We start from the raw sequence: 15932 nt of genomic DNA, 5'->3' as shown, positions 1-15932 counted from the left end.
ATGGAGCTTGGGGGTGGAAGAGGTAGTCAACTCGGAGAAGAAGACTCCCCTTATATAGTGGTAGAACAAATCCAACCGTTATCCACTTACTCAGCCTGCGACGAGCGGTACTACCGCACACAACAAGCGGTACTACCGCACGAGCTCACGGTACTACCGCGCCCATGGCGCGGTACTACCGCTGGCGTGGCAGGAGCTAACCCAGACCTGTGGCAAAGGAACCGAGGGCGGTAGAACCGCTGGCACGATACTACCGCTCCCCCTTGCGGTACTACCGCAAGGCAGGGTTGGTCTATACTGGGAAGGCACGGATATATAAAAATACATTCGTGGCTACTTCCGTTGAGTTCCGATCTATGCAAAGATCCGACACGGTACTACCGCAAGCCTGGAGCGGTACTACCGCGTAGGGCGCAGATGTAAAAAACTACATTCGCCCCTACTTCCGCTCATGCTGTTGTACCCGGGCAGAGCTCACGATACTACCGCGCCCATGGTGCGGTACTACCGTGTAGGGCGCGGATGTAAAAATTTACATCCGCCCCTACAGCCGCTCGAGCAGCTGAGCCTGGCCTGAGGCCACAGTACTACCGCTCCCAAGAAGCGGTACTACCGTGAGCACCTGCGGTACTACCGCAAGGGCCTGCGGTACTACCGCTCCGAGGAGCAGTACTACCGCATGCCCCAGTCCAGCAACACTAGGAGTCCTTCATTTTGCAGAGACACGGAGAAACGGAGGATGCTCCAAAGAGGCAAAGGAAAGGTGGTGCAAAAAGGAACAGACGTGTACGTGATGATTCCACCCAAACCTTTCCAACGCAGACCCCTCTTAATAGTACGGCTTTCCTACGACTCAATACCATCGAAAAGAAACGTAGAGAAACGCCGTCTTCAATAGTCTTCGAGGGGCACCAAATCGTCTTGTGCCTAGTCATGATATTTCTGAAATGCTCAATGCACACGATTAGTCCGCAAAAGCATTGTCATCAATCACCAAAACAACTAAGGGATAATATGCCCTTACACTCGTGTTATGAAGTCTAGGGAAATTCTCCGATTTCCCCCAACCCATCTATCCTCCTTGAATCTTACATTTTTGCCATCCCCCGCTACAAATCTGCACAAAGACAAAAAAAATTCCTGATGCTTAATCAACTCACACCAAAACTGTGAATCCTCCTGCTTTTTCTTAATTCCAGCAAGACATTTATTCTTTTGATATTTATTTATCAGCATCTGCTACCAAAGCCCTCAGTGTTAAACAGTTTCCACCATCATTTACACAACAAAGCTTTATTCATCAAAGCTAGCTTTTGAATTCCTAGTCCCCCCTGTCTTTAGCTCTGCACACCTCAGACCATTTTACGAGATGATTTTTTTTCTGATCCTCTTTCTCCAAGCCATAGCAGTCTGGTTGTATAAAAATTCATCCTCTTATTGACCCCGATTAGTAGTCCATAAAAGGACATCATGAAATATGGTATACGAGTCAATGATGACTAGATAAGTGTGATCAGCACTGGCTAATAGCCTGCCTTGCCAATTAGTACATTTTGCAGAACACGATATATGGTATTTATTTCTCTGTTGCGGGAAAGTAATGAGGAAAAAATGTGTGCACATCTACTATAATTTGACCCTCCTGGAATAAAAAAACGTGGTCAGCAGGATCCGAACGAGCTATATCATTCAAATTAGGGAATCGTTTAGACACGGCGCGCCGGCCGAAGATTGGGCCGGTCGCGCGCGAGCCGCGTGATCGATCTCGATCGTGCGTCTCCCACGACCACGAGCGCTTCGTAGGCTACCTTATCCTTTTTCCCATACGAATCGTTTTTCCCCTCTGCCTTTCTTCTACCCCACGACGCACGATGCCATTGCAACTCCTCTCGTCCTCCATCTTCGCCCACCGCATTAGGCCGGCATGGGGCCTTGCTGCTTGGGCGAGCTACGGCGGAAGGAGAAAACGGCAACAACCAGGATGCTCTTCCCTCCCCTTTTACCCTCTCAACCCCCCGGCGAAACATCATATCCCCCAGGACGAGCTGTGACCGGCAGCCGACAGAGCTACAACCAGCTTAAAATAATGCTACATCCAGCTTCTTTTTTGCTGGAACCATTGTCACGGTTTGCTGGAACCGGCTTCCCCCCCCCCCCCCCCCCCCGCCTCAATGGTGACCATGGTGACCAAGGTGACCACGGGAATGTAGTGCATTTTTGCTGCAACCACATCCTGTTTTGCTACAACCATATCCTGTTTTTGCTACTACCGATGACTTTTTTTGGTACATGCATGGCAACGACGACGTCGATGCTTCAGCCTGACATGGAAAAAAGCTTCAACTGACCTACGAGAAGTTACCACTGATGCCCGAAAAAGCTTCAACAAGCATAGCGTAAAAAGCTTCAAGAGGCATAGCTGAAAAAGCTTCAACCCTCATGAAAAAGCTTCAGTCGGGAAAAAAGCTTCAATCGGCATAGAAAAAGCTTCAACCAGAGGTTAAAAAAACTTCAATCCTCATGAAAAAGCTTCAGCCAGGGAAAAAAGCTTCAATCGGCATAGGAAAAGCTTCAACCAGAGGTTAAAAAAGCTTCAACCGAGGACGGAGTCTGTGGGCGCGCGAGTGGCGATGGCAACGAGCGGCGAACGGCCAGGGGGAGAGAACGCGGGTGCTGCGACGAGCGGCGACGGCGAGGAAAAGGACGCGGGTGCTTTCGCATCTCACCGGCGCACACGCACAACGGGGGCTGGGGCAGGAACGTCGCGCTGAAACGGCGGGGAGGAAGAAATGGGATGACATGGGGAGCGAGGATCGGACGGCTCCTGCCTGCGGGATCGCACGGCTGCGGTGCGACCGGCCCAAATTTGGGCCGGCACACCGGCGCCTAGCGGTGCCCTTCAAATTATGTGTCAGGGTTCTTGTAATCGCAACAAAGAAACACGATATATGGTGATCATTTCTTTTTTCTTTTTTTTGAGACGATGGTGATCATTTCTTTTTTTTTAGACGATGGTGATCATTTCTTTGTTGCAGGAAAGTAAAGTGGAAAAATGCTTACAATTCTACTATGGTGCGACCGGGCCAAATTTGGGCCGGCGCACCGGCGCCCTTCAAATTATGTGTCAGGGTTCTTGTAATCGCAACAAAGAAACACAATATATGGTGATCATTTCTTTTTTCTTTTTTTTTGAGATGATGGTGATCATTTTTTTTTTTGAGACGATGGTGATCATTTCTTTGTTGCAGGAAAGTAAAGTGGAAAAATGCTTACAATTCTACTATGGTGCGACCGGGCCAAATTTGGGCCGGCGCACCGGCGCCCTTCAAATTATGTGTCAGGGTTCTTGTAATCGCAACAAAGAAACACAATATATGGTGATCATTTCTTTTTTCTTTTTTTTTGAGATGATGGTGATCATTTTTTTTTTGAGACGATGGTGATCATTTCTTTGTTGCAGGAAAGTAAAGTGGAAAAATGCTTACAATTCTACTATAACTTGACCCTGTAAAGAAATGGCAAAAATATCGTGGTCGGCAGGATTCGAACCTGCGCGGGCAAAGCCCACATGATTTCTAGTCATGCCCGATAACCACTCCGGCACGACCACTCTGATGCAAAATGTGCTCATAAGGTCCTCAAGTTGTAAAATGTCACCTGGAACTACGATCGAACCTGATAACATATCTGGGTTAGTTCCATGTTGACTCTGTTGTTCTCTTTCCCCTAGGTTGTGTCTCATCAAATTGCTTGCTTCCTCATCCTAAATTTTTTTTTGCTTGCTTTCTCAATGGTGCAAGCCAATGAGGCCATATTATCAATCATTTGGTGAAAATGCATAGGAATAACAGGAGGTGCCTCTCACTCAGAAACATCAGCTGATTTCGTAGATAATGCTACCCTTTCTAGGTGTGCTGAATTCACAGCCAACACCATTTTCCAGTGAGAAAAGTATCAACAAGAGAAATGTGGTGCTGAAAGGAAGCTCGCCGCAGTTTCAAACTGTCATTCTACAACCATATTTAGATACTTTGTGTCATATATACACAGCCACATTGTTCAAGCACATCAGGTAAAACAAGGCAACAGAAGAAAAATATACACACAGGTGCATTACAAACATCAAGCAGAAAAGATCTACTGAATGAGTCACTTAAGCATCATTTTGTCTTTCACAAGTAGGCACTTCAAGTAGGGTATGATAAATCTGCAGGGTACTGCATAGTATGCTCACAAGCCAACTGTATTTCTAGCTCTATGTAGCGGATCTCACATCTCACAGGTGCCCCAGGACGGGCCATGGGGTCACCCCATTGCCAGGAAGCATAGGCTTTATCATCGGAGCTCGCCGTAACATCGGCTGGGCCTTGAATTGAGATGCCTTCTGCAGGGACGATGAAAATATAAATACTCAGCAATAAAGAAGATGGCAACACAAATATGCAATTTTTGCAGATTCACACATGGATAAGCAATGCTGAGGTATATAATAGTGTCAACTGTCAAGAACAACATCAATCCAATAATCCAATCAGTTCAACTGCCAGCCACAATTCACATAGCATCGCGTATTAACTATTGTCATCTTTAAATATACTACCGCCATGCATTTCCTGACTGAGCACACAACAAAACATGGCAACAGAAGCAACCAGAGTTGTTATTTTCCTTTTTGCGAGGAAGCAAATCCATGAAATGCTCTACCTTCAGCTTAATAAACAATACAAGGAGCTTCCTAGAACGAATTTTACAAGGAGCTTCCCTAGAATTTCTCCTTAAGGTGACACTATTCTTACATCATGTATGTCAGTAGCACCTGGCTGTCCGTCGTGCAGCTGCCTGCTGCTAAGCTCGGCAGTGGCAGGTTCTAAAGGTGATACACGACGCAACGTCTCAGCAACACTAGACCCACGAGTGAGACGCCTACGCAAGCACAGCGGCGCAAGATCAAGCGATTGGGACGCGACATGGGGCTGAAAGGGGCAAAGGGCCTGACCTTATCGTCAAGGACGAGCCGCACGCGCGCCACGGCCTTGCTCTGCCGCCGCATCCGGTACAGGCGGCGGCCCAGCACGGCGATCCCGAGCAGCGCGACGGCGACGGGCACCGACCAGGCGCTCCTCGCCGCGCGCGCCGCCCACAGCCGCAGCACCTCCACGGGCAGCCTCCACCACCGCGCCGCGGGCCCTCCCTTCGCCACCGCCCCCTCGTCCGCCCCCGCCGCCGCAGCCGCCCGGGGCGTCTCCACCAGCGGTTCGGCCGCCTCGGCGTCCTCGCGCCTCTCGCCGTCCGACGACGAGTCGGACCAGAGCGCGGCGCGGTCGCGGGCGGGGAAGGCGAGGGCGCCGGGGTGCGGCTCGACCCAGCTCGCCTCGCCGGCCTCCTCGTCCGTCCCCTCCTCCTCCTTACCCTCCTCCTCGGCCCCTGCCGACAGGGACGCCCTCCTGGCGTACTTGGCGTCGGAGCCGAGGTCGAAGTAGTCGTACTTGATGGCCCCGGCGGCGTCGTCCTCCACCACCGCCTCCCCGCCGGCGGCGTACGGCCCGGGCGCCGCCGCGGCGGTGGGGGAGGCGAGGAGGAGCTCCCACTCCTGCAGGTCCGCCGTGGCGTCCCGGCCGTCCATCTCGAGGGGGGTGATGACGCTAGGGTTTGATGGGTTCGTGGGGCGTGAGCGGCAGGATAGGGGCCTTTGGAGGTGAGCGCTTGGTGCTGTTGTGCCGTGTGGGGCGGGGAAGGGAAAGGGAAGATTCGGGGCGAGGAAGGGGTTGTGTGTCGCGCGGGGACACCCGGATTCTGCCCATTGGATTCTATCGTTTGGTGCCTTTGGTGGAGAAAGGAAGGGGAGGAATGGAACCGGATTCTTTCTCGTTTGCACACCAGCAATGCTAGAAAAAAGTTTAAAAAGTGAAAACAAATAGTAGAAATGAAAATAAGGTTAAAAGAAAGAAAAAAATGAGAATGGTAAAAACAAGGTTTTAAAAAGTATAAAAAGAGAGAAATGAAAAATTGCTAAAAAAGGGTTGAAAGAAAGTAAAAAAGAAGAGAGGAGAAATGCACTGGTGTGATTTCAGCTGATGTTAACCTGTCAGCGGTCATCGTAGCCAGTCAATTTCAGTGATCCACAAAAAAAAAATGTTGTCCTGCTTTTCAAACTTGCCGGTGAGAAGCAGAGGTCCACATGCCCAACATGTTTTTGTTGGCGACTACCCTAGCTGAATATTCCTCGTGTTTACAAGTGTTCACCGATAGAGATTGAATTCATTGTCTAATCCGTACTCCTTTCCGTGGAAAAGAGAAACTCCTTTTCACAAGGATTTCATTTCTGGTTTATTTACTTCCTGTGGTGTCATGTGAAGCCTGATCGATTGCTCGTACACATCGCCATCCTTTTCTGCACAAACAAGTTTCGATGTGTTTCGCCAATTGTATTTGGCTGTATTTTGATTCTCTTGAGGAGTAGAGCAGCTCAAAGCCACAAGACATGTCGACCTATATTTAGACCTTTCTTGGGTTTTCTTGGATTAAATCTACCTATCTATCAATTATATTTTAAACGTCCAAAATAGATGAACAATAGAAACACATTTCACTGTTAACTAGCACATATATCTGTGCGTTGCAACGGGAGTCAAGATTAATGGGTACGTAAATTTAATGAGAACATGTGTGCAAGCACAGTGCCGCGTGCTTCGCAAGAAAGAAAATGCTAGTTGCTTTGTCCACCAAAACCTCCGCCGATGTGATACGACAACATCTGGTCGATGCCATCCGGTAGCAGGAGACGCTAAGGTCTAGAAGAAATGCATATCAGCCACATATTAGTCATAAAAATGAGTCTTAGAGTTGATGGTACCGCGCAAGTCTTCGGTGCTTATATTGCCCTCCCTCTGTCTGGCAATATTAGGCTGGCATGCCACTTAGGACAGTTCGAGTGTTTTACCTCAGACTATATCATAAGTGTGACACCAAATAAGCAAAAATAAGAGGCCATCGGGAGCATATTTACATAACACACTATTTTTTGTTTATTTAATAATTTAATACCGTTCAAGTCCTTGCTTAATTATGCACCATGTGCATGTCGTGATTATTGTTTTTGTTAGCCCACCAGTAGTGCAACACATGACAATAATCTTGTTCTAGTTAGAACACCACTGATGTTGTCCCGGCTAGGGGCCTCTTATCATGTTGAATCCCGGCCTGGTGGGCCTGGCTGAAGACCCCATGCCGATTTCGACCGCCTAGGCCACATCGGGTGGCCCATGGTGTATAATTAGAAGGTTGCAGAAGACTTGACGTATACTCCAAGAAGCTGGATCCGTGGAGGACTCTGCCCCCTGTTCGTAGTTGACTAGGATCATGTACCTTAGGACCCCCCCTCCCGGTATATTATATAAACCGAGGGGCCAAACTCGTAGAGAAGACATTAGACATCATACAATCTCTTGGTAGATTACCTGTACTTTGTACTTACTCCAACACAATAAACACATACAAAACGTAGTGTATTATCTCCTCGGAGACCCTGAATCTGGCTAAAATCATGTGTTCTTATTACCACCATTTCTAGAAGCCTAGCTTAGGATCCCCTACCCCGAAACCTGTCGGATTTAGCCCTGTTCGTGGTCACTCATGCAGGTCCTGCTAGGTGATCGTCGCGGAGTGATGGGAGTCAAGTTCAATGCTCAGATTGGCACCATCACAATCCTTGTGTCGGGCTAGATGTTGTCTTCGACGGTGTTGCCCTCGTCGCCAACTCGGGTGGCCACCTCGGCTAGTTCGAGTTCTTTGTTCCAGGTCGGACCATCTGGTTTGGCAACAAGGAGTAAACCGTGGACATCCGCTGTGAGGTGGTCTTCTCAAGTTTGGTGTCATGCCAACCCCGGGAACAACACGATCCACTTTCCTCCGACCCGGCGCTGGATCTAGCCGTAGAGGAGCGTGAGAACCCCTTCATGAGGTCGGTGTCACATCCGATCTCGAAGTCGCTTCTCCTGGCCCCAACGTCAGATCAAGCCACTAAAGAGCGTGAGAACCCAAGGTTGATGTTAGATCCCACTTCAAGGAAGCTTACCTGGTCCCGAAGTCCTATCTGGCCCAAGAGGGACGTACGACGTCTGCTCCAAAGCCGATGCCCCTGATTTCGATATCAGATTGGTTCTAGAAGCTTGCAATCTCGGATGGCCCGATCTTGGTGTACGATCGAATCTAGGAGTCCCTGGGAAAATTCAGTTTGTTCGAACCACCCACCACCCATCTCGTGGCCAACGTCGAGGATCTAACCAGCATCTTGGAAGAACCCGTGGATGAGATCGAGGACATAGATGAGGAGGTCGACACATCCGAGAACGACCCACTGACAGCCGCCATGCCCTCGGTTCATTGCATGCTTCCCATGAACTGTAAACCCCTGGAACCTTCCCTCGGAACACCACATAGCACTTGTCTGATACGTCTCCAACGTTTCTATAATTGTTCATTGCTCCATGCTATTATATATTCTGTTTTGGATGTTTAATGGGCTTTATTATACACTTTGATATTATTTTTGGGACTAACCTATTAACCCAAGGCCCAGTGCAAATTGCTGTTTTTTTTGCCTATTTTAGTGTTTTGCAGAAAAGGAATATCAAACGGAGTCCAAACGGAATGAAACCTTCGGGAGAGTTATTTTTGGAACAAACGTGATCCAGAGGACTTGGAGTGGACGTCAAGAAATCAACGAGGAGGCCACGAGGTAGGGAGGCGCGCCTGCCCCTGGGCGTGCCCCCACCCTCGTGGGCCCCTCGTGGCTCCACCGACCTACTTCTTCCTCCTATATATACCTACGTACCCCGAAACCATCCAGGAGCACCACGAAACCCTATTTCCACCGCCGCAACCTTCTGTACCCGTGAGATCCCATCTTGGGGCCTTTTTCGACGCTCCGCCGGAGGGGGCATCGATCACGGAGGGCTTCTACATCAACACCATAGCCTCTCCGATGATGTGTGAGTATTTTACCTCAGACCTTCGGGTCCATAGTTATTAGCTAGATGGCTTCTTCTCTCTCTTTGGATCTCAATACAAAGTTCTCCTCGATCTTTTTGGAGATCTATTCGATGTAACTCTTTTTGCGGTGTGTTTGTCGAGATCCGATGAATTGTGGGTTTATGATCAAGATTATCTATGAACAATATTTGAATCTCCTCTGAATTCTTTTATGTATGATTGGTTATCTTTGTAAGTCTCTTCGAATTATCAGTTTGGTTTGGCCTACTAGATTGATCTTTCTTGCAATGGGAGAAGTGTTTAGCTATGGGTTCAATCATGCGATGCTCGATCCCAGTGACAGTAGGGGAAACGACACGTATTGTATTGTTGCCATCGAGGATTAAAAGATGGGGTTTATATCATATTGCTTGAGTTTATCCCTCTAAATCATGTCATCTTGCCTAATGCGTTACTCTGTTCTTATGAACTTAATACTCTAGATGCATGCTGGATAGCGGTCGATGTGTGGAGTAATAGTAGTAGATGCAGGCAGGAGTCGGTCTACTTGTTGCGGACGTGATGCCTATATACATGATCATGCCTAGATATTCTCATAACTATGCTCAATTCTATCAATTGCTCGACAGTAATTTGTTCACCCACCGTAATATTTATGCTATCTTGAGAGAAGCCACTAGTGAAACCTATGGCCCCCGGGTCTATTCTGTATCATATAAGTTTCCGATCTACTTTTATTTTGCAACTTTACTTTTAATCTTTATCATAAAAATACCAAAAATATTATCTTATCATCTCTATCAGATCTCACTTTTGCAAGTGGCCGTGAAGGGATTGACAACCCCTTTATCGCGTTGGTTGCAAGGTTCTTATTTGTTTGTGTAGGTACGAGGGACTCGCGCGTGGTCTCCTACTGGATTGATACCTTGGTTCTCAAAAACTGAGGGAAATACTTACGGTACTTTGCTGCATCACCCTTTCCTCTTCAAGGGAAAACTAACGCAATGCTCAACAGGTAGCAAGAAGGATTTCTGGCGCCGTTGCCGGGGAGTCTACGCACAAGTCAAGACATACCAAGTACCCATCACAAACTCTTATCCCTCGCATTACATTATTTGCCATTTGCCTCTCGTTTTCCTCTCCCCCACTTCACCCTTGCCGTTTTATTCGCCTTCTCTTTCCGTTCGCTTTTTCTTTCGCTTGCTTCTTGTTTGCTTGTGTGTTGGATTGCTAGCTTGTCACGATGGCTCAAGATAATACTAAATTGTGTGACTTTGCCAATACCAACAACAATGATTTTCTTAGCACTCCGATTGCTCCTCTTACCGATGTTGAATCTTGTGAAATTAATGCTGCTTTGCTGAATCTTGTCATGAAAGATCAATTCGCCGGCCTTCCTACTGAAGATTCCGCTACTCATCTAAATAGCTTTGTTGATTTGTGCGATATGCAAAAGAAGAAAGATGTGGATAATGATATTGTTAAATTGAAGCTATTTCCTTTCTCGCTTAGAGATCGTGCTAAAACTTGGTTTCCATCTTTGCCTAAAAATAATATTGATTCATGGAATAAGTGCAAATATGCTTTTATCTCTAAGTATTTTCCTCCCGCTAAGATCATCTCTCTTAGAAACGATATTATGAATTTTAAGCAACTTGATCATGAACATGTTGCACAAGCTTGGGAGAGAATGAAATTAATGATACGTAATTGCCCTACACAAGGTTTGAATTTATGGATGATTATACAAAAAATTTATGCCGGATTGAATTTTGCTTCTAGAAATCTTTTAGATTCGGCCGCGGGAGGCACTTTTATGGAAATCACTTTAGGAGAAGCTACTAAACTCCTAGATAATATTATGGTTAATTATTCTTAATGGCACACTGAAAGATCTACTAGTAAAAAGGTTCATGCAATTGAAGAAATTGATGTTTTGAGTGGAAAGATGGATGAACTTATGAAATTGTTTGCTAATAAGAGTGTTTCTTCTGATCCCAATGATATGCCTTTGTCTACTTTGATTGAGAATAATAATGAATCTATGGATGTGAATTTTGTTGGTAGGAACAATTTTGGTAACAACGCTTATAGAGGAAATTTTAATCCTAGGCCATATCCTAGTAATTTCTCTAATAATTATGGTAATTCCTACAACAACTCTTATGGAAATTTTAATAAGATGCCCTCTGATTTTGAGACTAGTGTTAAAGAATTTATGATTTCTCAAAAGAATTTCAATGCTTTGCTTGAAGAAAAATTGCCTAAGATTGATGAATTGGCTAGGAACGTGATTAGAATTTCTCTTGATGTTGATTGTTTGAAACTTAGATCTATTCCACCTAAGCATGATATCAATGAGTCTCTCAAAGCCATGAGAATTTCCATTGATGAGTGCAAAGAAAGAACCGCTAGGATGCGTGCAAGAAAGATTGCTTTGTGAAAGCGTGTTCTTCTAGTTTTCATGATAATAAGGATGAAGATCTAAAAGTAATTGATGTGTCCCCTATTAAATCTTTGTTTTGCAATATGAATCTTGATAATAATGGGACTGGAGATGAGTCAACTTTAGCTAAAAGGCGTCCCAATGATTCGGAGTTTTTAGATCTTGATGCAAAAATTGGTAAAAGTGGGATGGAAGAGGTCAAAACTTTACATAGCAATGAACCCACTATCTTGGATTTCAAGGAATTTAATTATGATAATTGTTCTTTAATAGATTGTATTTCCTTTTTGCAATCCATGCTAAATTCTCCGCATTCTTATAGTCAAAATAAGGCTTTTACCAAACATATCGTTGATTCTTTAATGTAATCTTATGAAGAAAAGCTTGAATTGGAAGTTTCTATCCCTAGAAAACTTTATGATGAGTGGGAACCTACTACTAAAATTAAAATTAAAGATTATGAATGCTATGCTTTGTGTGATTTGGGTGCTAGTGTTTCCACGATTCCAAAAACTTTGTGTGATTTATTAGGTTTCCATGAATTTGATGATTGTTCCTTAAACTTGCATCTTGCGGATTCCACCATTAAGAAACCTATGGGAAGAATTAATGATGTTCTTATTGTTGCAAATAGGAATTATGTGCCCATAGATTTCATTGTCCTTGATATAGATTGCAATCCTTCATGTCCTATTATTCTTGGTAGACCTTTCCTTAGAACGATTGGTGCAATTATTGATATGAAAGAAGGGAATATTAGATTCCAATTTCCTTTAAGGAAAGGCATGGAACACTTTCCTAGAAAGAAAATTAAATTACCTTATGAATCTATTATGAGAGCTACTTATGGATTGCATACCAAAGATGGCAATACCTAGATATATCCTTGTCTTTATGCCTAGCTAGGGGCGTTAAACGATAGCACTTGTTGGGAGGCAACCCAATTTTATTTTATTTTCTTGCTTTTTGGTTCTGTTTAGTAATAAATCTTTGATCTAGCCTCTGGTTAGATTTTTTTTATGTTTTAATTAGTGTTTGTGCCAAGTAAAACCTATAGGATCTTCTTGGATGATAGTTATTTGATCTTGCTGAAAAAATCAGAAACTTTCTGCTCACGAAAACAATTGTTAAAAATCACCAGAATGTGATAAAATACTGATTCCAATTGCAGTAGATCAATAAACAAATTATCTAGGTCTTCCTATTTTGGTAGATTTTTATGAGTTACAGAAGTTTGCGTTAGATACATATTACTACAGATTGTTCTGTCTTTGACAGATTCTGTTTTTCGTGTGTTGTTTGCTTATTTTGATGAATCTATGGCTAGTAATGGAGTTTATGAACCATAGAGAAGTTGGAATACAGTAGGTTTAACACCAATACAAATAAAGAATGAGTTCATTACAGTACCTTAAAGTGGTGTTTTGTTTTCTTTCACTAACGGAGCTCATGAGATTTTCTGTTGAGTTTTGTGTTGTGAAGTTTTCAAGTTTTGGGTAAAGATTTGATGGATTATGGAACGAGGAGTGGCAAGAGCCTAAGCTTGGGGATGCCCAAGGCACCCCAAGGTAAAATCCAAGGACAACCAAAAGCCTAAGCTTGGGGATGCCCCGGAAGGCATCCCCTCTTTTGTCTTCGTCCATCGGTAACTTTACTTGGAGCTATATTTTTATTCACCACATGATATGTGTTTTGCTTGGAGCGTCTTGTATGATTTGAGTCTTTGCTTTTTAGTTTACCACAATCATCCTTTCTGTACACACCTTTTGGTAGAGACACACATTAATCGGAATTTATTAGAATACTCTATGTGCTTCACTTATATCTTTTGAGCTAGAAAATTTTGCTCTAGTGCTTCACTTATATCTTTTAGAGCACGTCGGTGGTTTTATTTTATAGAAATAATTGATCTCTCATGCATCACTTATATTATTTTGAGAGTCCTTTAGAACAGCATGGTAATTTTCTTTGGTTGAAATTTTGGTCCTAGAAGTGATGAACATCCAAGATAGGTGTAATAAAAAACTATCATATAGAAGTTTGATACTTGATAATAGTTTTGAGATATGAAGATGGTGATATTAGAGTCATGCTAGTTGAGTAGTTGCGAATTTGAGAAATACTTGTCCTAAAGTTTGTGATTCCCGTAGCATGCACGTATGGTGAACCGTTATGTGATGAAGTCGGAGCATGATTTATTTATTGATTGTCTTCCTTATGAGTGGCGGTCGGGGACGAGCGATGGTCTTTTCCTACCAATCTATCCCCCTAGGAGCATGCGCGTAGTACTTCGTTTTGATAACTAATAGATTTTTGCAATAAGTATGTGAGTTTTTTATGACTAATGTTGAGTCCATGGATTATACGCACTCTCACCCTTCCACCATTGCTAGCCTCTCTAATACCGCGCACCTTTCGCCGGTATCATACACCCACCATATACCTTCCTCAAAACAGCCACCATACCTACCTATTATGGCATTTCCATAGCCATTCCGAGATATATTGCCATGCAACTTACCACCGTTCCGTTTATTATGACACGCTTCATCATTGTCATATTGCTTTGCATGATCATGTAGTTGACATCGTATTCGTGGCAAAGCCACCATTCATAATTATTTCATACATGTCACTCTTGATTCATTGCATATCCCGGTACACCGCCAGAGGCATTCACATAGAGTCATATTTTGTTCTAAGTATTGAGTTGTAATTTTTGAGTTGTAAGTAAATAAAAGTGTGATGACCATCATTATTAGAGCATTGTCCCAAGTGAGGAAAGTATGATGGAGACTATGATTCCCCCACAAGTCGGGATGAGACTCTGGACGAAAAGAAAAAAGAAAGAGGCCATAAAAAAGAGAGAGAAAAGGCCCAAATAAAAAAAAAGAGAAAAAGAGAGAAGGGACAATGTTACTATCCTTTTACCACACTTATGCTTCAAAGTAGCACCATGATCTTCATGATAGAGAGTCTCCTATGTTGTCACTTACATATACTAGTGGGAACTTTACGTTATAGAACTTGGCTTGTATATTCCAATGATGGGCTTCCTCAAATTGCCCTAGGTCTTCGTGAGCAAGCGAGTTGGATGCACACCCACTTAGTTTCTTTTGTTGAGCTTTCATACACTTATATCTAGTGCATCCGTTGCATGGCAATCCCTACTCACTCACATTGATATCTATTAATGGGCATCTCCATAGCCCGTTGATACGTCTAGTTGATGTGAGACTATCTTCTCCTTTTTTGTCTTCTCCACAACCCCCATTCTATTCCACATATAGTGCTATGTTCATGGCTCACGCTCATGTATTGCGTGAAGATTGAAAAGTTTGAGAACATCAAAAGTATGAAACAATTGCTTGGCTTGTCATCGGGGTTGTGCATGATTTAAATAATTTGTGTGATGAATATAGAGCATAGTCAGACTATATGATTTTGTAGGGATAACTTTCTTTGGCCATGTTATTCTGAGAAGGCATGATTGCTTTGTTAGTATGCTTGAAGTATTATTATTTTTATGTCAATATTAAACTTTTATCTTGAATCTTTCGGATCTGAACATTCATGCCACAATAAAGAAAATTACATTGAAGAATATGCTATGTAGCATTCCACATTAAAAATTCTTTTTTTATCATTTACCTACTCGAGGACGAGCAGGAATTAAGCTTGGGGATGCTTGATACGTCTCCAACGTATCTATAATTTTTGATTGCTCCATGCTATTATATATTCTGTTTTGGATGTTTAATGGGCTTTATTATACCCTTTTATATTTTTTTTGGGACTAACCTATTAACCCAAGGCGCAGTGCAAATTGCTGTTTTTTTTGCCTATTTCAGTGTTTCGCAGAAAAGGAATATCAAACGGAGTCCAAACGGAATGAAACCTTCGGGAGAGTTATTTTTGGAACAAATGCGATCTAGAGGACTTGGAGTGGACGTCAAGAAATCAACGAGGAGTCCACGAGGCAGGGAGGCACGTGCCCCCCTGGGCGCGCCCCCACCCTCGTGGGCCCCTCGTGGCTCCACCGACCTACTTCTTCCTCCTATATGTACCTACGTACCCCGAAACCATCCAGGAGCACCACGAAACCCTATTTCCACCACCGCAACCTTCTATACCCGTGAGATCCCATCTTAGGGCCTTTTTTGGCGCTCCGTCGGAGGGGGCATCGATCACGGAGGGCTTCTACATCAACACCATAGCCTCTCCGATGATGTGTGAGTAGTTTACCTCAGACCTTCGGGTCCATAGTTATTAGCTAGATGGCTTCTTTCTCTCTTTGGATCTCAATACAAAGTTCTCCTCGATCTTCTTGGAGATCTATTCGATGTAACTCTTTTTGCAGTGTGTTTGTCGAGATCCAATGAATTGTGGGTTTATGATCAAGATTATCTCTGAACAATATTTGAATCTCCTCTGAATTCTTTTATGTATGATTGGTTATCTTTGCAAGTATCTTCGAATTATCAGTTTGGTTTGG

At 44.1% G+C, this 15932-nt stretch overlaps 1 protein-coding gene and 1 non-coding gene across 2 annotated transcripts; both read right to left on the bottom strand.

The window, feature by feature from the left end:
- Positions 1–3528: 3528 nt before the first annotated feature.
- Positions 3529–3610, bottom strand: TRNAS-AGA (transfer RNA serine (anticodon AGA)). Its single transcript has one exon. It is a non-coding gene; the product is annotated as a tRNA-Ser (tRNA).
- A 385-nt stretch (positions 3611–3995) lies between these two features.
- Positions 3996–5793, bottom strand: LOC109773648 (uncharacterized). Its single transcript, XM_020332349.3, has 2 exons — positions 4997–5793; positions 3996–4384 (listed from the first exon to the last, which is right to left on the bottom strand). The coding sequence occupies exons 1-2, from the start codon at positions 5621–5623 to the stop codon at positions 4277–4279; spliced, it is 735 nt and encodes a 244-aa protein (XP_020187938.1). The 5' UTR covers positions 5624–5793; the 3' UTR covers positions 3996–4276.
- Positions 5794–15932: the final 10139 nt, after the last annotated feature.

Source organism: Aegilops tauschii, chromosome 3 (assembly GCF_002575655.3).
Source record: "Aegilops tauschii subsp. strangulata cultivar AL8/78 chromosome 3, Aet v6.0, whole genome shotgun sequence".
NCBI lineage: Eukaryota > Viridiplantae > Streptophyta > Magnoliopsida > Poales > Poaceae > Aegilops > Aegilops tauschii.
This window is presented reverse-complemented; position numbering and strand designations above follow the sequence as displayed.

What these genes read in the sequence shown, in the direction of transcription:
- LOC109773648 (XM_020332349.3), bottom strand. Translation starts at nt 5,623, where the DNA reads ATGGACGGCCGGGACGCCACGGCGGACCTGCAGGAGTGGGAGCTCCTC. An exon ending in GGCTCGTCCTTGACGATAAG is followed by an intron (nt 4,385 to 4,996) that starts GTCAGGCCCTTT and finishes TCGTCCCTGCAG; the next exon opens with AAGGCATCTCAATTCAAGGC.